At 54.4% G+C, this 18,877-nt stretch overlaps 1 protein-coding gene across 2 annotated transcripts in view; it reads left to right on the top strand.

The window, feature by feature from the left end:
- LOC101336082 (kazrin) overlaps positions 1 to 18,877 on the top strand; it is a 144,003-nt gene that overhangs the window by 97,380 nt on the left and 27,746 nt on the right. For both annotated transcript variants that reach the window (XM_073795741.1, XM_033842974.2), the window contains exons 4-8: positions 1,356 to 1,526; positions 9,186 to 9,375; positions 11,416 to 11,546; positions 14,696 to 14,746; positions 16,217 to 16,340. In XM_073795741.1, the coding sequence (XP_073651842.1) occupies positions 1,356 to 1,526; positions 9,186 to 9,375; positions 11,416 to 11,546; positions 14,696 to 14,746; positions 16,217 to 16,340 (667 nt within the window). The remainder of the gene's footprint in view (positions 1 to 1,355; positions 1,527 to 9,185; positions 9,376 to 11,415; positions 11,547 to 14,695; positions 14,747 to 16,216; positions 16,341 to 18,877) is intronic.

Raw genomic sequence — 18,877 nt, 5'->3', positions numbered from 1 at the left:
TGTGTGCCTGCTGGTGGCATCCAGGAACACTGGTTGAATGACCAGTATCCGGTACCAGTATGAGAAACAGATTGGGAACAGCTGAGGCTGCTTTCTTAGCTAGCTAGTCAGGGAAGGCCTCTCGGAGACATTTGAGCAGCATCCTGAGTGCATGAGTGAGCGCCTGCTGTGTCCCCGGCACCGTTCTGAGCTCTAAACTTGGATTATCTCATCCAGTCCTCACAATAACACCCTCAAGGACGGGTGCCGTGATCCCGTGTTACAGACGAGGAAACTGAGGCACGACAGTTATTGCAGCTTGTTCTTGCAAAGCCAGGATTCGACCCAGACTCACTCTCTTTCCCAGGAACCTAAGCCACAGCTCCAGCTCTGTGACAGCCATGCAGAAAGGGCCAGACCTTGGCCTCCTAGTCTCTGGCCATCTGGAATTCAGGCCTTCGGTGACAGGGCTGTTAGACAAGGCAGGATGGTTGCCTCTCAACGCGGTCCCAGGCTGCACAGAGACCTGGAGTTCGGCTCTCGATTTGGTGGATGGGAAGACTGTGGCTGGGTGGGTGGGCAGGGCCCCCTGCAGGGACCTTTCCTCTGGGGGAAAGATGCCTGGTGTCCTGAAATTGGCTCTTGCCAGCAGAGGTCAGGCCCCCGATCCAGCCGGCTGTTCCTTGCCTGCTGGCTCTGCTGGACCAGCACAGCTGGAGACCATGGCCCTCCCCTCAGCACCACGGAGAAAACAGCTTATGCAGGAGGACCAGCCGGGAGCTGGGGCCGGGGTGACGGGCAGAGGACTGTGCTACATTCAGACACCACAGCTAGCTGGGGGTCCAGCCTGTCCCATCGTCGGCTGTGACCCTGTGGGATGGTGGCAGGGCCCTGTGGCAGCCAAGGCAGGTGGGCTGCAGGTGCCTCCTCTGTCCCTGTTTTCCTGTGACACACACGTTACCAAACAGCAGAACAGAGGCCCAAACCCACTAATGACCCTAACTTTTATCAGGCTCCATTTAACTATTTCCCTCAAATGAAGTCATTTAGTCTTTATAACAATCTTTGAAATGAGGGGTATTGATTCCCCCTCCATTTTAAATATGGAGAAATGAAGACTTGATAAGTTCAAAGAACTTACCTAGGACATTTGTTTGCTCATGTATCCATTGAAAAAAAACGGCTGAGCATCTACTAACAGTTTGTCTCTGTTCCAGTCTCCAACCCAGGGCTTTCTTCCTCCAGGGCCCGAGCGCCCGGCCACCTGCGGTGCTGTGGGGCCTCCCTGCGCTTCCTCTGGTCTGGGGGGTCAAGGCCCTCTGGGCCAAGGGTAGAGCGCGCCCTGCACTCCTTGTAACGCTGGCCTCTCCCCACAGGAGAGCGAGGACGCTGTCAAAGCCCTGGCCAAGGAAAAGGACCTGCTGGAGCGCGAGAAGTGGGAGCTGCGGCGGCAAGCCAAGGAGGCCACGGACCACGCCACGGCACTGCGCTCCCAGCTGGACCTCAAGGATAACCGCATGAAGGAGCTGGAGGCGGAGCTGGCCATGGTGAGACCCCACCCGCTCACCCACCGAGGCCTGGTGGGGCATCTGCCGGAAGTGATGTCATGGCTGGGAGACAGGGAGTGCACGTGGGCTCACCTGGGAGTCCAGAGTGGAGTCCGCAGGGGCGGGGCCGAGGCGGGGGCGGGGCAGGGGCGGGGGTGGGGCAGGGGCGGGGCTGGGGCCGGGGCGGGGTCTGGGATGACCCCTCTGGTTGGTCGTGGCAACCACACCACCTTTTATCCACCTGACTGGGGCCGAGCGTGTGGGGATGCTGGAAACCATCCACTAGCCTTTGGGAGGAAAAATACCAAAAAATTAATATTGGTTATCTCTGGATAGTAAGATCACAAGTGGCTTTTATTTCCTTTTTTTTCCCCTGTTTTCATCAGTCTTATTATATTACTTGGGTCCTCAAGGAAAAAATGTTTTTTTCTAATCCAAAAAATCCCTCAAAATACATGCACTGTGTTTTCCTCAGAGATGGGCAGGCTGCATGTGGGGACAGAGAGTCTAGGTGGTGTTTCCAGGCCCGGCCTGTCAGCAGAACTGAGGTCCAGAGCCCTGGGGTTCTGTGCTACCTGCTCCTGTGTAACCTTGGTCTGCTCACTGAACTTCTCTGAGCTTCAGTGACCTTTATCTGGTCCTGGGGTGGGGGTGAGGGTCTTTATCCCACTCTGCCTTCCCCAAGAGATGTTTGATCAACTTTAGAGAGCTCGTGGCTTAAAGGGCCTTTGAAACCACCATGGCTCAATGTGGTGGTGGCTGGGAGGAGAGTGTGTAGGGAACTCCCAAGGTGGGGGGAGTCGCATGTTTCTTAGTGAGAACTCAGCGTTCTCTGCAGCACTGATGCTGGCTGATGGTGTGGTTACCACCATGGGTTCTGGGTTTGAATCCAGCCCCCATCGCTCTCTAGCTGTGTGACCTTGGGCAGGACCCTTCCCCTGTCTGGGCCTCAGTTCCATCAAGTGTCAGTAAGGGTAAATGCATATATCCCATAGGGCTCTTGTGAGGATTTCAATGAAATGATGCAAGAGAAGCACTTAGCCCGGCCTGTACATGGTGAGTGATGATGTGACAAGAGGGAGGTTTTCTATGGTCAGTTGCTTCAGGAGCAGGGGTCACCCAGGGCAAGTCAGGATCTGTGGGCCCCTCCTGGGACCAATCCCACCCTCTGCCTCCTGGGTCTCCTTGTCCAATGCTGACCCCTAGTGGTGAGAGCTGCCCAGGCTGGAGGAAGCTCCAGCTGCTGGGTCTCCTCTCTGGGGTCTTCCCACCAGTGGGGTCGGTGGTGCTGGCGGCCCTGCTGCCACGTGCAGCCCAGACAGAAACCTTTCAAGTTGACAGTCTCGGAAGGGAGTGCAGGGTGAGGTGAGGCCTTTATTCTCCCAAGTCTTCCCAGCGTCCTGTGATGGACAGATGGCTCTTCCTTGCCATGGACCACTAACCTCAAGCATCCTGGGAAATTCTGGGGTCTTTCAGGATTGGGAGCCAGCTCACCTCTGCTTCCACTCTCACCATGCCCGGATGACTCGACCTGCTCTAGTTCTGGCCAGCGAAACTCAGGTTCTTGCCCCCTCCCTCTGGCAGGCATCAGGCCTCTCTGCTAAGTGTGACTAGTTAGGTGAATGTTTGCGGCTCAGGGTGGTGGGTTGCTGTAATGTCAGCACAGGCACAGCCTGTGAGAGCCCCGGTGTTGGTGTGTGTCCACTTGCCTGGAGGTCCCCTCTGTTGCCCGCCATCTGCAGAATTTCACAGCCTGGAGGCTTCCAGGGCTGCCGGCTCCGGGCAGTGTTGTCCAGCTCCCCTCACTGCACTGCTGGCCAGGACGAGACTAGAGGGAAGGTACCTTACCTGCGTGTGTGCCTGAGGTCCTCGGGTTGCAAGCCACAGAAAGCAGCTCGGGCTATCTGAGCACACAGGGTGCACTGGAAGGAAGTCAGGAGCTCACAGGTGCAGTGGGAAGGTGGAGGGCCAGGCTTGGAAATGGGCCGAAGCCAAGGCAGCCGCAGGGAGTGAGGAAGCCAGGATTCCATCTGGAATGGTCCACTCAGTGGCCCCTGCTGGGGGAGATGAACCCAAACCCTTTGCCCTCTGAATTTCACTTCAGTTTTCAAAAGTCTGATCAAGTACAGGGTATTTAAGTGGTCCATCTGGGGGTCACTTGCTTACTCCTGATCTAGGAGTTCTGGCTGTGGCTCTGGTGATAGGTAATTTCTTAAGTGACCCGCCCACAACACGGAAGCCATGGCGCAGCTCCCTGGTGAGGGGTGAGCAGGCCCTGCCCCAATTCAGGCATTACCCCTCCCCAACCCAGCCTCCGCTGGGTCTCCACACACCCTATGCAGCTGAAAAGGGCCGCTTCACTCGAGTAAAAAAGTCAAAGGACATTGGCTTCCCAAGAAGCAAACACCCCTCTTGGTGCTTTGCTGATGGGCTGCAGCCCGTGGGGAGGGGACATTTCCTGATGGGCTCCAGCCCGTGGGGAGGGGACACTTCCTGATGGGCTCCAGCCCGTGGGGAGGGGACATTTCCTGATAACAACTTCTGGCCGAACTAGGCATTACCACACATGGAGCAGTTTCACTCCTGTAGCCACACTGGCTCTGTGGAGACCACCCTGTGGTTTGTTTGTTTAAGTAAAAAATTTTCAATATGCGTTTTATTGAGATATAATTCACATATTATAAAATTCGTCCTTTTATGACATAAATTTAGTGATTTTTAGCACATTCACAAAGTTGTGCAACCGTCACCACTATCTAATTCCAGGACAATCTCATCACTCTAATAAGAAGCCCATATCCATTAGCGGTCACTCCAGTGAGCTATATATTCTCGTTGTGCCCATTTTACAGATTTGGAAACAGACTCGGTGTGCAGGAGGCTCACCCAGAGCTGCCCAGAGAGTTGAGAGGCAGAGCTGGGAGGTGGGCAGTCCCCGTGCTCCGTGATGGGAGGCCTCTGAAAGGACGCCCAGATGCTGGCCTGAAGGAGGCGCGTCCTCTTACCAGCCATCGCTCATCCCTCAGGCCTTCCCCAGTGGCCTCTCCAGTCACTGAGCAGGCGGGAGACAGGGCTGCCAGCCCCGAGATCACGGGCTCCCCCCAAGTGCTAGTCCTGTCCACTCCCTCCCCCAGGAGCCTGGTTCCTGGTGACCTAGTTTTCTATCAACGTTCTCCAAAATGGGAGACAGTTCTTACGTTGCTATGTACACTGTACACAGGGCTTCTCACCCTCAACACTGTTGACACTTGGGGGCCGGAGAAGTCTGTTGTGGGACGTCCTGTGCGCTGTGCGGTGTGCAGCAGTATCCCCGGCCTCCCCCCACGAGATGCCTGTAGTGCCTCCCAACTGTGGGGAATGAAGTCTCCAGACATTTCCCAGTGTTCCCTGGAGGGGGAGAGAATTCACGCCGGTTGCGAACCACTCCTCTGTAAAGTGTGGGATTCCCTCGTCTCAGTGTCTGTCTCTGCCCTGGCCGTGCAGTTCTAACACAGCCCCAGTTGGGGGCCTGCGTTTCCTGGCTGTGGGATCTTTGACAAGTGACTTAACCTTTCTGAGCCTGTGTTCATACGTATAAGACCTTCCTCCTGGGGTGATTGTGAGGTGAGGTGACGGGAGATCGGGGCAGGCTCACCGCCCACACTCAGTGGACGTTAGCTGTTGTTACTGATGTTGGAGACCAGCCTGTCCTCAGGCCGCGCCGGGACCAGGAGTCGTGGATTCCCACGTCCCGTCCACTAGCCAGTCATTTTGTGTCCTTGAGCTGCCCGGGCCTCAGTTTCCTCGTCTGTAAAAGTGACAGCCGCCACAGGCCCAGGCAAGAGTAGGGCGCGGTGAGGGACCAGCGAGAGGCAGGGTCGAGCGGCAGGAGTCAAGGGTGGTCGCGGTTTGTTTTTTAACGGCCATGCTCTGGGTTGTTACCACTCCTGCCCTCTCTCTGAGGAAACCAGCTGGCCACACAGGCACACCTCCCGGCCCCGGACCACTGCCATCCTGGCCCAGCAGACCAGCCCTGGCCCACAGCCAGCTCTGAACACTGGGTCTGAGCTCAGACCCCCGGCCACACACATGAGGTCAGGGCCCACCCGAGCCCGACATTGTCCCCCAAGAGCCTCCCTCCACCCCCGGGCCTGCGGTTGTCGGAGATGGTACGGAGCCAGTATTGCCTCATCAGCTCATGCTGGTACCTCCATGCTGGACCTGCGACTACTGCAGCCTGAGATCTGGGACGGGGTCGCGGCCAGTAAGCCCAGGAAGAGGATGGTGGAGTCAACTTGTAGCTGGCGTCATGCTCCTTTGGTGCAGATGCAGCGTCTCCGCAGCTGGAGTCCACGGGAGCACGACCCTTCTCGTGTTTGCTTGGAAGGTTCCTGCCCCGGGATCCTCCCCGCCTTTGGCGGGAGAGACGTTCCCTAGCCAAGCTCAAACTCCTTGGAAAGCCGGTAAAGGGTTCCCTTTAGCCGCACTCACAGCATCCCTCCGGGGCCAGGCCTGTTCTCTGACTGGAAGTACATCGTGGCCTCCAGGCAGCTAGGAACCTGAGGGTGGGGGAGGGCAGGGCCCCCTTGCCGCTCTCCCTTTCCACTTCCCAGATTGTCTGATCTCAGGGAGGCATAAGTCATCCTAACAGCCTGCTACTTTTTGAACAGGACAATAGACCAGACAGTATCCTGGGCTTTCATGTGAATTATTCCACGTCTGACTCCTACTTGTGAAATGGAAACTGTTTCATAATAGCAGTCACCAACGTTCATTGAGCTTTTTTTTTACCGTCAGCTAAGCGTTCTCCATGGAACCCATGTTATCCCCATCAGACAGACTAGGACATGAAGGCACAGAGAGGTGAGGGGCCTCTCTTAGGATCCCCCAGCTAGGAAGTGGCAGAGCTGGGATCAAATCCAGGCCGCTGGATGCCACGGCCTAGGCTCCGAGGCGCTGTGCCGGGCCACCTCGTCCCACAACTTACCTATAAAAGTAATCCCTCTCAGTTCCCCATCTTACTGTGAGGACCTCGAGGCTCAGAGTGGTGGAGTAACTTGCTGCAGGTCACACAGCAAGTCAAATAGTAGAAGTGGAGTTTGAACCCAGTTCTGTCTGACTTTTGTCACATGAGGGTGTTTGAGCCAATTCTCCAGTTCCCAGGAGCTCAAAACTGCGGGCTCAGGGTTCTCAGCAGGGGGTGGAGGCGCAGAGGGAACTCCCAGCATTGAGTTGCATTTAATGGAAGAGATTAGTAGAGAAATGCTGTGCAGACTGTCACAGGAAGATGATTCAATGCAGCAACGAGAGAGAGACAGAGAGTACGTGCACGTATTTTAAGTTAGACCTTACGTGCCTTGTCTGCAGTTCACGTCTCTGTTTCGCTCTGTCTCAGAGGTTTAAACTCATGAGTGGACAGTTTGTGAGAGGTTCCTGTGCTCAGAATTCACAGGCACACCTGCCCCATCCTGCAGGACTAACCGTAGGCTCCTCCCCATTGTCAGGCAGCGATGATGCCAAGCCGCCTGCTGAGGCAGAAGGTGCCGCTCTCAGGCCCAGACCGAGGGGAGATCCACCTGGAAGAAGGAAGCCAGGTGCGGACAGGAGAGCAGTCCTGCCCAGGCCTCTTCCTCGTGCCTTCCTGTGCTGCCTCAAGGGGCTGCTTATTTCAGTGGGCGACTTGGACTTGCCTGCGCTTTCCACGTGTGTGGCTGGGGATGTCTGCAAGAGGGCAGAGCTGAGGGTTAGTTAGCATGATGGCAGACCGACTGGGCGCTCATTTCCCACCCACGTCCACCTTCCTGGCAGCCAAGATGGATTGGACAGGAGGAAGCAAGGGAGTGGGGCAGCTGCCCGCATGGAGCAGTGCCAGGATGGAGGGCTCGGAGGCCAGATGCACAGACACCTGGAGGGGAGAGCAGATGTGGTCCCGAGTGAGATACGGTGGTCCAGGAAACACGAGTCCGTGACACGACCTGCAGCAGGCACGCGGCAGCTCCAAGACACAGCCAGCCTGCTGAAGGATCGCTGCACCGTTCCTGGGTAAACTAACAGAGCTGCTTCCCTGGGCCGTCCGCCTGGACGTGGCAGAAGCCTGCTTCCATTTCCTCTGCAGATCTTTACTGAGTGCTTCACTGAATGTGCCCAGGCCCAAGCCAGGTGCTGGGGAGCCCGTGGTGACCAGCCGCGCCCCACTCTCTGCCTCGCGGATTCAGAGTCTGCGTCACTTGTGCTGGTTATTTCCTTGCCCCAGAGGAGCGTGGGCACCATAGAAACCACATGGGGCTCCCAGGCTCCCAGACTTGGGCCCCAACTTGGACATTGTGCCTGCTGTGCACACTTGGAGAAGTCACTTAACCTCTCTGAGTTTCTGGTTTCTCCTCTGTCAAGCACAGCTAATCCTACACCCCCTACTTGAGACCCAGGGCTGTTGCACTGAGCACATGGTATTTTTCTAAACCAGGGATTATTTACCAGATAATAACCAGAGAATATTACCTGGCTTGGGGGTGGGGCTGACTCCAACTCGGCCTCCCTCTGCCATAGGGGTTTATATTCCCTGGGGTCTGGCAGTGGAAGGGGAGTGATTTCATAGACTCCTGGGGTATCCAAGCTAGAGGGAGCCCTAAGGATTGGTCTAGGCTTTTCAGTACACAGATGGGGAAAGTAAGGCTCGGAGAAGGCAGTGACTTGTCTAAAATAACACAGCTGGTCAATGTGATGAGGGTATATCAGGCTTTAGGTCAAGAACTTCATTTCTCAGCTAGAATCTCTTTCTCAAGGACCTCTGCTCTGCATGGAGGAGCCCAGGGCCTTGGGGGAAGTATGGAAAGTTCTGGAGCTAGGAGAGAGATGAGGTGAGGTTTTTCCATTTCATCCGTGTTCATTTTAGGGGCAAAGCCAGCACTCATGGTGGCTCTGCCATCTGTAGTGACCCCCAGATTCACTGGAAATCTCAGTGTGAGGCCCTTGGGCCCCGCCCCGTGTGCCCCCTCTCCCCTGACATGAGCCTGGGGAGCTAGTGCAGAAGTGGAAATTGACTATGAAAGAAAGAATATGCATTAATACATTTCTAATATGTACCCTTTTTCTCCCCCAAATAATTTGAGATCACTTCTAATACAACCCCCCATACCCTGGGGAACATAATCCAAAGCTGGGAGAGACCTCAGGCACAGGACCGAGAAAGGAAGAGCTCTCTATCCCACCTGCCAGAACTCAGCCCCACGCTTGTCCCTGGGTTTCCTTGTGTCCCACGTATTCTCGTGTGATCCTGAGAGCCAGGCTGGGGGCTGCCCTATCCCCAGCACAGCACCTTGTGAAGGGGCCGTCGGAGGTTGAATTTGGGAGGAGGTAAGGTGCTGAAAGGCAGAATACCATTTTCTTACCATCTCATTCAAATCCCAGCTGGTTCTTGGAGAACCCGAAAGAATGGGTGCTAAGTGTGTCCTCGGTCCCCCTTTGTGTTCTCACTTTGTGTTGGCAGGAACTAAGGGGTAACTAACCCCAAAGCAAACCCTCATGTGAGGTACTGATTGGCACGCAGTGCAGAGCCAGAGACACCCTGGCACAGAGGTTGGATTCGTGGCTTTCTCACGATGGTGGGTAATGGCCAAGCAGTAGGCCGAGAGGTCCCCTTGATCACGTCGTCTTCTTCCTGTCCCCCGGCTCTCTCTCCAGGCCAAGCAGTCCTTAGCCACGCTGACCAAGGATGTCCCCAAGCGGCATTCACTCGCCATGCCTGGTGAGACGGTGCTTAATGGCAACCAGGAGTGGGTGGTGCAGGCGGACCTCCCACTGACCGCAGCCATCCGGCAGAGCCAGCAGACTCTCTACCACTCACACCCCCCCCACCCTGGGGACCGGCAAGGTGAGTCCAGCCCAGCCACAGCTCCAGGGGTGTCTCAGGAGGCCATCTGGCCCACTGGGAGGGGCGGCCTCTTTATTCACACTATAGCTGCTTTTAGGGGGGTGTAGGGGAGAAGCCATGGCTCAGGGGATTGAAAAGTCTAAGAGATGGACCTCAGGCATAGCTGGATACCGAGGTTCAGACAATACCTGGGTCTGTCTGACTCTCTCCATCTCTCAGCTCTGCCTGCCTCCATTCGACCTCATCTTTAGGCCACCTCTTTTCACAAAGCAGAAAACAGTCTCCAGCAGTTTCAGGCTTTTAGGGCCCTTGAAGCCCAAAAGTCTTGAGAAAGAGAAATCTTTCTCTGTGTGTATAGTAAATCCCAAAGAAGGACTCTGATTGGCCAGCCAGGGTCACATGCCTACCTCTGGACCAATCACTGTGTCTGGCAGTGGATGCACTGATTCTCCAGTCTAGGTCACATGGGCGTCCTTTGGCAGAGGAGACAGTGAGAGCTCCTTGATTGACAGCTCCAGGTAATCACCGGATGTGTGGGAGGGGCAGAAATCAGTGTTAGGGGTGTTTGCTGCAGGCACCGAGGGGAAGAGGGGCCCAGCCTGTGGTCAGCATCTGTGCCCGTGGGCCACAGTAGAAGCCCCAAACTCCTCTGTACATCTGCGGCCCACTTGGCTCCATTTTCTGTCCCTCCTACGAGTGGTCGCAATTGTGTGACAGATGCAGGTTGGAGACAGGCAGCTGGTTTCTGGAGCCTGTGGGTCCTGCCGTCACCTAGCTGGGAACCCAAGTCCCTGACTCCAAAGCCCCACGCTCCTCCGTATGACCATATGGCCATTGGCAGCAAGGATTTTCTTTCTCAGTAATGTAGCCCTCCCTGCTCACATGCTGCCTGCACACAGTAGGTCCTCAGTCTTGTCGAGCAGAAAGTGCTTCCTCCATCCAGCGTCTGCAGACAGGAGAGCACTCTGCTGGGGGACTTGGGTGGGCTTCCAGGAATCCCTCTACTACTGAGTAAGCACCTACTGCACACCAGGCGCCGTGAGCACTGGGGTTGGACATGGCTAAGACACCCAGACTGCCTGCATTCATCAAGCTGGCATTGTAGGTGTGAAGACAGAAAACACATGTAACTAAACTGACAAAGAATGATTACAGATTATATTCAGTGCAGGGAGAGAAATCAACGGAAAACAGGTGCTTTGTTGGGAAAGAAAAGACAGTGGGGAGAGCTGATAATAGGGGAAGGTTTCTCTCAGGACAGGCTGAGACTTGAAGGCTGAGGATGTGCCTGATGGGCAGCAGGGCCAGCGAAGGGTGAGGCAGGAGGGAGATGGTGCGTGTCGGGCACCATCGGAAAGCTGCTGTGACGTGAGCCGAGGCTGGTGGGGTGGGCAGGGCTGTATCCCCTCGGCTTGGAGGAGGACCGCACATATCTACCCCCCCAGTAAAGAGAGACCGGATGCCTGGCTCTCATGGCAGTGAGGAGAGGAAGTAGAGAGGCCCTCTGGGAGGCCGCCATGGTCTTCTAGGCAAGAGACGGTGGTGGCCTGGGCTTGGGTGGTGGCAGTGGGGCTGGAGAGAAGTGGCCAGATTTGGGGCTGTGTTTGGAGGTGCTGCTGCGGATCGGGTGTGGGGTGAGGGGGTGGGAGAAAGAGAGGAGCTGGTGGTAGCCTAACGGCTTCTCTCTTGGGAAGCTGGTACTGAGCATATGTTAGGATTGCACCAGGCCTAGGGAACGTCCAGGTGGCTGGAGCACTGTGAGGACAGTCACCGAGGCCCCTGGAGCCTTCTGCCCCTTCCCCTTCACCCTGGTTAGGAGGGGGCCTAATTGGATCCAGAGGCTGGAGGTTCTTGCTGGCAGTGGCTCTCTGGTGACCCGTGGGGCTGTGAAATAGAGGGGTGGAGAGCTGGGCAAGTCTCTTCTCTATGTCTCAGTGTTCCCATCTGTATAATGGGGGCGTTGGGTGGACTGACCTACAAGTCAGTGAAGGCATGGACATTCTCTCCATCCCCCACTCACCAGCTGTCCCTGCTTTCCAGCGGTCAGGGTGAGCCCCTGCCACTCCCGGCAGCCCTCCGTCATCTCCGACGCATCTGCCGCTGAAGGCGACCGGTCGTCCACGCCAAGCGACATCAACTCCCCTCGACACCGGACGCACTCCCTCTGCAACGTAAGGCCAGCAGCAGCAGGGCCTGGGCCTTGGGCCCCGCCCGGAAACCACAGGGGTGGGAGTGGAGGGGGTGAAGACCTACCCGCTGTTTCCTCTCGTCCACCCAGGAAGCATTCTGGCGAAGGCATTTCCTGTTCTGTTCTTTCCTTTTGCAAGAAGAGATGGATGTGGGGAGAGAAAGAAATGAGGCCTGTTGGCTCCTTGTGTCCGGGAGGGCAAGGAAAATCCAGAGGATGGCGGGCCTGGGTCGGCCTCAGGGTCTGAGCAGCCTGGGCTCATCTCTGGTGGGCTATGTCTGGGACCGTAGGCTTCTCCTCCCAGACCATACCTTCCAGGGCTCAGGACCTCACCACCACCCCTGTTTCCCTGTAGAGCCAGCTCTTGGTCCTGCAGGAATGAGCTGGATTTTTTTTGAATCTCCAGGAGTTTTTGCACATTTTGCCTCTGGAGAGGCATCCGGTGAACTTTTTCTAAGTTGTGTTTGCTTTGCTTACTTAATTACAGTTTTTTGATTTCATACTGGGTCCCAGCTACCAAGAGGCACAGGTCCGTAGCCACCTAACTCTTGATGGCTGGTGGGACAGACAGGCTCCCCAGGAGTGAGGGGGTGAACGAAGGTGGGTGGGTCAAGCATCTGAGGACAGGAAGACGCCACATCAAGGCTCTAATGTGAAACACTGGGGTCAGGATGTGGGGACCACTTTTCACATGTGTTCCATCATGCGACTGAGAATCCAGAGGGCGCCCCTGCCGCGTCCTAAAGACACAGTAGAGTCGGGTCCTCAGACACACAGGAAGCCTTTCTCAAAAACTCAGTCAATGTTTTATTAACCAGCGAGATGGATAAGAAACAAGAAATGAGGTGGATATCGTGCAAAAGAAAGACAAGATAACCACTACTTGCCAGTGGGATGTTTATCTACCTGGAAAACCTCAAGAGAATAACCAGAAAAGCCATTAGACTAATAGTGAGAAGTACAGAATGGTACTGGTAGAATATCAATTGATAAAAATCAGTAACTATTCTATATTAGTAATCCCAATGGAAGCATTTTTTTTTCCAAATCTAGAATAACAATGAAGATCACTTAATAAAAATAGCTAAGACTGGGCTTCCCTGGTGGCGCAGTGGTTGAGAGTCCACCTGCCGATGCAGGGAACACGGGTTTGTGCCCCGGACCGGGAAGATCCCACATGCCGCGGAGCGGCTGGGCCCGTGAGCCATGGCCGCTGAGCCTGTGCGTCCGGAGCCTGTGCTCCGCAACAGGAGAGGCCACAACACTGAGAGGCCCGCATACCGCAAAAAAAAAAAGAAAAAAGCTAAGACTAAATTTGAAGTAAGTTGCCTCAGCATGGTGACATGGACAACAGACACTGCTGGCCGGGGCCTCGCAAAGCCACGTCAGGACGGGGAGGAGGTCACTTCAGGCCTGAATCCCACTCGGGGCTCGGATTCTGTTTTAACTGGGGCTTTAAGGAAGCAATCTGTTCTTCTCTTGTTCCCAGGAGAGAACCCTGGTGACAAAGGCTGTCCTGACAGAACCAAGACGAGGAAGGTGGGCCAGTAGAGGGGCCTCTGCTGTTACTCTCTTGTTCTGAGGGGCCACTGTTGAGCTATACACACAGCCAGCAGTGCCCTTTGTTCTTAGCGTGGGCCAGATACCCTGTAGCGTCTGAGAATACCTTCCCAAGGGCCATACTTTGTCTTCCCATGGGGGGCCCACGGGGGCTTTGACAGCCAAAATGCTGCTGGAAAATCCATTCTGCAGAAAGAGTTCTTCAAAGGCCTCTTGAATTGCATCTGGCTCAGACCTAGCCTTTTGCCCAACTTGGCTTTGGCACATACCTGAGGCTACAGGCAGCAGATCCGGCATATTTATTCCCAAGCTCGCTTTACACAGAGCCCTGGTGCCAGGCAATGGGTGCTTTGATAAGCCAGTTTTCTACACATAGGCATTTCAGTGGGCTCTGGCCTCATTCTCTTCCCCATAAATTTGGCAAAGATGGCCTTGTACAGGGCCAACCTACCTTAGCTGCCTGCCAAATAGGTTCTGTTTGCAAACCTTGAGATGGGACTAAAGACTAAACTACCATTTGTTCCATCCCCACCCTCCCTCAACCACCTTCATCCCCCATCTCAACAGATGTGCACACAGGTAAGCCAGGAAGAGCCTGAAAATAGCTCCGGGTAACCGTCTGTGCCCAGGCATTTGGCCTGGTACCAGCAGGAACAGCCTGAACTGGAGTAAGGACTTCCCCATCCTTTCATGCTCTAGTCACTTATTTAGAGCAGAGGTGGGGACTCAGCACAGAGAGGCTGGAGAAGATTGATGGACATTGGCTCAGGTGACACATGCTTTATTTCTTGCCTTTTGCCTGCAATTCTGGAAGTGACCACCAGGAGTCTCCCTAGTAATGACTTGTGGTCCCAGTGATCTATGGTACCCACCCCCAGGCAGGACAGACTGATTCTGGGATGTCGTGAGGGCACATGGTGTGGTACACTCACAGGAAGGAGCACTAGACCAGGGAGAACCAGACGGTCTTGAATTTGAGGTGTAGCTCTGGTTTTAATTAGCTCTATAATGTTGGACTGTCTGGAACCTCTCTGTGTACCTGTAAATCAGGCTAATGAGCCCTGTTTTGGCCCTCCACAAAGTAAGAGATTCATTGTGTTGTTTGTGGGGGAAATAAGCGGATGGGTAGTCGCCCAAGTCTTCCTGTCCCAAAATTCTTTATTTTTATTTTTTCTATAAAATTATACTTCTTTATGAAAAGCACCAAGTATAACCAACTTCAGTTCTAACTCTGTGGACCAATTGGGAGAGGAGCTTAGAGGACTTTGAGTGACTGATTTGTTGGTCAGAGGGTGTTAGGGGTCAAGAAGCCAGAGCAGGCAGGAGAGCATCACAGGGCCTCTGGCCAGGACCCCTGGTCCTGGCAGCATCTTCATGAACCCCAGGTGTCGTCATTGAGCCATTTGGAAGTGTCTACTTCAGGGGTGGAGGGTGGATTCCCCAGTACAGAAGCAGGGCGCTCCCTAGGGGATGGCTTCCTTCCACAGAAAACCCCATGCTCCACAGGCCACCTCTGCTCTCATGTGTTATGTGTCTTTGCTGTTTCATCTTCCTCTTCTCCTTTGGCTACAGGGCGACAGTCCCGGCCCAGTTCAGAAGAACCTGCACAACCCCATTGTACAGGTAGGTGTGCCTTCCCTGGCCACTCAGGCCCTCCCTCCACCCCACCTTGACCGTGACTTCACCCTCTTCCTCCTCAGCCCTCAGCACCACCATGTCCATACTTGGACACCCAGGGCAGAGAGGAGTTAAGCCACTACCTCGGTCACACATGGGTCAGTGCCCCAGCCAGGCTCAGCACCTGAGTCTGCCCTTCCATGTCCTCTTCTAGATCTGTGGACCTACTAAGTGCATCACGCATCCCTGGAGAGTGTCTTCTCCTGGCAGCCAAAGGCTAATGACGTGGGCCCTGGGCTCTTTGGGCCCCTTGCTGCAGGAAACTTTTTAAAATTCATTTTTAACCTTTCAATACTCTATCCTCAGAGTGAGAAGGGGGCTGTAGGGAGGAAAACAACATGAATTTGACTGTCAGATGGGGTCTCTGAGATCAGCTTTCTAGTCCTGGGGTTCCCACATGCTGGTCTTCGGGACTGCTCGTCTGCATCAGGGTCCACCAGTGAAGATTTTCTAATGCAGATTCCTGGGCCCTTCACCCCAGAGATTCTGATCCACCAGGTTGGGGGAGGGGGGGGTTGGCTGGATTTCAGGTAATCTGACATGGTTTGGGGAACCATTAGTCTAGTCTAACCTCCACCTTTTTGACCGGTAACACCACTCTGCATCTTTGTATAAAGTACTTGACAGTTTGCAAAGCCCTGCTGCAGACACCACCCGAGTCCCGTAGTTACCCCGACAGGAAGACCTCCTCCACATCATCATCATCATCACTGTCTTTGTCATTATTAACAATCCCCCCATGTCACAGACGAGAAACCTGGGCTCAGAGAGGCTGGGGGCTCTCCACGTTTCCGTGGGTAGTGACATAACTGGGATTAGAACCCAAACCCCTGCCTCCCCACTCTACCGAGGCCAGTCCTGCTTCTTGTCCAGGGCCTTAAGGTCTGGGGTCCTTGCTCTTGGCTGACATGAAGCTCAGATTTCCTCCTTCCTGGTTTTCCCGGCTCTCCTATGCCCCCTTTTCCAAGGGGACTTTTTCCGCAGTGAACTTATTACACTTGCGATGCCCCCTCCGGATGGGCCCTGTGGTCAGCCGTGGCAGCATGCGTGGACGCGATTCTGCAAGCCCTCCACGAGCACTGGAAGGCTGTAGGCAAACTGAATTTAAATGATAGTACAAACCCCACCAGCAGCCGTTATGAATGCTACTTATGTCCAGGCACTGTTCTAAGCGTTTTTACCCTCACTTTAGCAACATCCTCATGACAGCCTTGGATGGGTCCTAGTGTCATCCCCGAGAGATTCTGTAACTGGCCCAAGTCCGCTCAGCGAGTGAGGGGCAGACCCTGTCATCCTTACCCACTGGTGCCTCCCACCAGCCATCCCCCACCCCCTACCCCTCCCTGTCTTCTGCCCCAGCTCAGCTTGCCTTTGTTCTTCTCCCCTCTACCTCTGCCACTTGGCCTGACTCCTCAGTCACTAGAGGATCTTGAAGACCAAAAACGGAAAAAGAAGAAAGAGAAGATGGGATTCGGCTCCATCTCGCGTGTCTTCGCCAGAGGGAAGCAGCGGAAGTCCCTCGACCCCGGCCTCTTTGATGGTACCGCCCCTGATTATTACATAGAGGAGGACGCGGACTGGTGATACCCGCCTCCCTTCGCCTGCTGCCCGGCGGGCGTGTCTGTGCGTGTGGACGTGCGTGCGAGCGGGGAGCGCTGCTGGGCGTGCGTGGCGGTGCGTGTGCGCGTGCGTGGGAGCTCTCGCGCACGTGGGCGGGGGGGGGGGGGGGTGCGGCTGAGGCCCGCTCGCGTGGGCCCCTCCCCGGCGTCACCACCTCTGTAATTGATGTACATACTACAAACGTGTGTGAACATGTCAACTCTCTGTTGTCCTCGGAGCGATACAGTTGTGTTGTTAATCTGGGTTTGTTTTTGTTTTTTTCAGTGTTTTTTTTTTTTTTCCGCTTTTTGGTTCGTTGGGGTTTTTGGTTTTTTGTTTTTTTTTTGGTCCCTTCCCCCCTTCCCTTTTTATGAAACTTGAAAACTTGAAGGACTGCTGTGTATTTGTAAATAACAAAACTATTGTGCACTCCGTGCTTGTAAATGTCCCTCGTCCGAACTGCTACTTCTGGAGCCCGTCTCCCCGAGGATGTAGTCTGTGTTTGATGTTCCCCCCACTACACCCCGCCGCCCACCCTTCCCCCCGGTGTGAACGTGTGGGACCAGACCCTGTTCTCGGGGTGCGCCCGAGTCACTTTAACCCCCAAACGCCATCGTCATCAGGGTAAGGTCCACTCTCCACAAAGACTTGCGAGCCCAGCCCAGGGGCCCTGTCTTGTCTCGGTTTGTCAGAGGCCAAACGGGCTCTTTCTAACGGCCTGCCAGTTTTTAAATTGCGTTGCCGTTTCTTTCTTTACGGGGAAAAGAAAAGAAAATTGTTCCGTTTAATTTATTTGCACAAATGCAGAAGACTTATTCTATCTAAATTATTACGTAAATATTGGAATGTATATTTTTCCACGGGGGGCGGGCGGGAGGCGGGTTCTCTGTTGACTTGTCTGTTCTATGATCATGCTGCTGCCGAGCTGTGCAAGGTAGAGTGTAGGGTGGCCAGAACCCAGGGACCATTGGACTGCCAAGCTTGCTTTTTTCCGTTCTTTCTTCTTCTCTCTCCCCCATTCTCCCATCCCCGCATGGGAGTGCGCTCCGCCTTTCTTCCTGCCTGTAGCTCTCTCCAGGCCTTTCTCTATATATTTATTTATCTGAAATACCAGAGCACTGACCTCAGTGAACAGAGTGCCTGCTGTCGTGGTCACCTTCTCTTGGGTCTGTCTTTTGAGAAAGGCTGCCGCGTACAGGGCGAGACAGCCGACTGCATGAGCACAGGGTACGACCACAGGGACCCTCAGCCCGAGTTGGTTCCCCGAGGGTCCTGGAGCAGCACGCGTTCTTCGCTGCAGCTGTGTCTCATCCTTGGTTGGTTCTGCACGTTGGCCGGGCAGGTGTCATGGGGGAGGCGCCCGTCTCAAGGGGCGGCCTGTTGGGGACACAGCATCCAGCACCAGCACCTCTGCCCTCCCCATTCTGCTTGGTTCCTCCAGCCACATCGCACAGAGTCTCTCGGGATCCCTCGGGCCCTCCTCCAACTTGTCACAGCAGCCTGAGCCTGCTCACCCGAGGAGAGAAGGGCTGGCAGGAGCATCTGCCTATTTGGAGAGCAGTGTTGGCCCCGGTGAGGCTCCACCAGCAAAGGAACCGTGAGCACTGTAACACCGGGTGATGGAGAACACGTGAGCTTCTGAGCCAGGGCCTCCCGAAGTCTAAAACTAGCTTTCCCTTTTCTTTTAACCTGTGCATCCCCCCCTGCACCACCTTAAATACTAACAGCTCAATTCACACATCCTCTAAACAACAGTAGTTGCGCTTTCTGCTAGCAGTAACGTTTTCAGCTCTTACCAAGAAACGGGAGAATTTTAAATGCTGGAGCATGTCTTATCAGAAGGGATAGGATATTTTGTCCAAAGTCTCTAAAACAAACAGAAAAGCCCCAGTCAGCTGCTCCCTTTCCTTCTGACCTGATGGGGGGGTTGGAAAGGAGTAGGCAGGGTACCTAATAAGGATCTTTCTGGCCTTTGGCTAAGCCGTTTCACCCAGCCTGGTGGCGGGGGAGAGCGGCCGGAGCTGGCATCTTTCTCTACAGAGAGATATTTTAGGAAATACTTTTCTCCCCACCACGAATTTTTTCCTTTTGGTTGATTTTTATTGTTTGCCCTTTATTTACAAGAAAATAAGATTGCAACCCCCTCCTGGTAATGATTTAGTAGTTCCTTTTCATTTCAGTTTTTGGAAATTAGGAGATAATTCTAAGAGTTACTAAGGATGATTTATTTAAGAGAACTACGTCAAATAGCGAATGAGTTATGGGTAACAGTAGATGAAAATAACCTTTCCCGTGGGAAAGGTTTCTCGAAGGCATGGATGCAAATATAAAATATTAAAAAAAAATCTAAATAAAGCTTATTTTAAAATATGATCGAATTCTATGTTATTTGATTGCTTCTATCTTACTCCGGGTGGGAGGCAAAGCCCGGCATGACCTGCTCCTTGGAATTCCAGGGCTGGGTCCTGAGGGGGTAAT

This window comes from Tursiops truncatus, chromosome 1 (assembly GCF_011762595.2).
Source record: "Tursiops truncatus isolate mTurTru1 chromosome 1, mTurTru1.mat.Y, whole genome shotgun sequence".
In the NCBI taxonomy this organism is placed as follows: domain Eukaryota; kingdom Metazoa; phylum Chordata; class Mammalia; order Artiodactyla; family Delphinidae; genus Tursiops; species Tursiops truncatus.
This window is presented reverse-complemented; position numbering and strand designations above follow the sequence as displayed.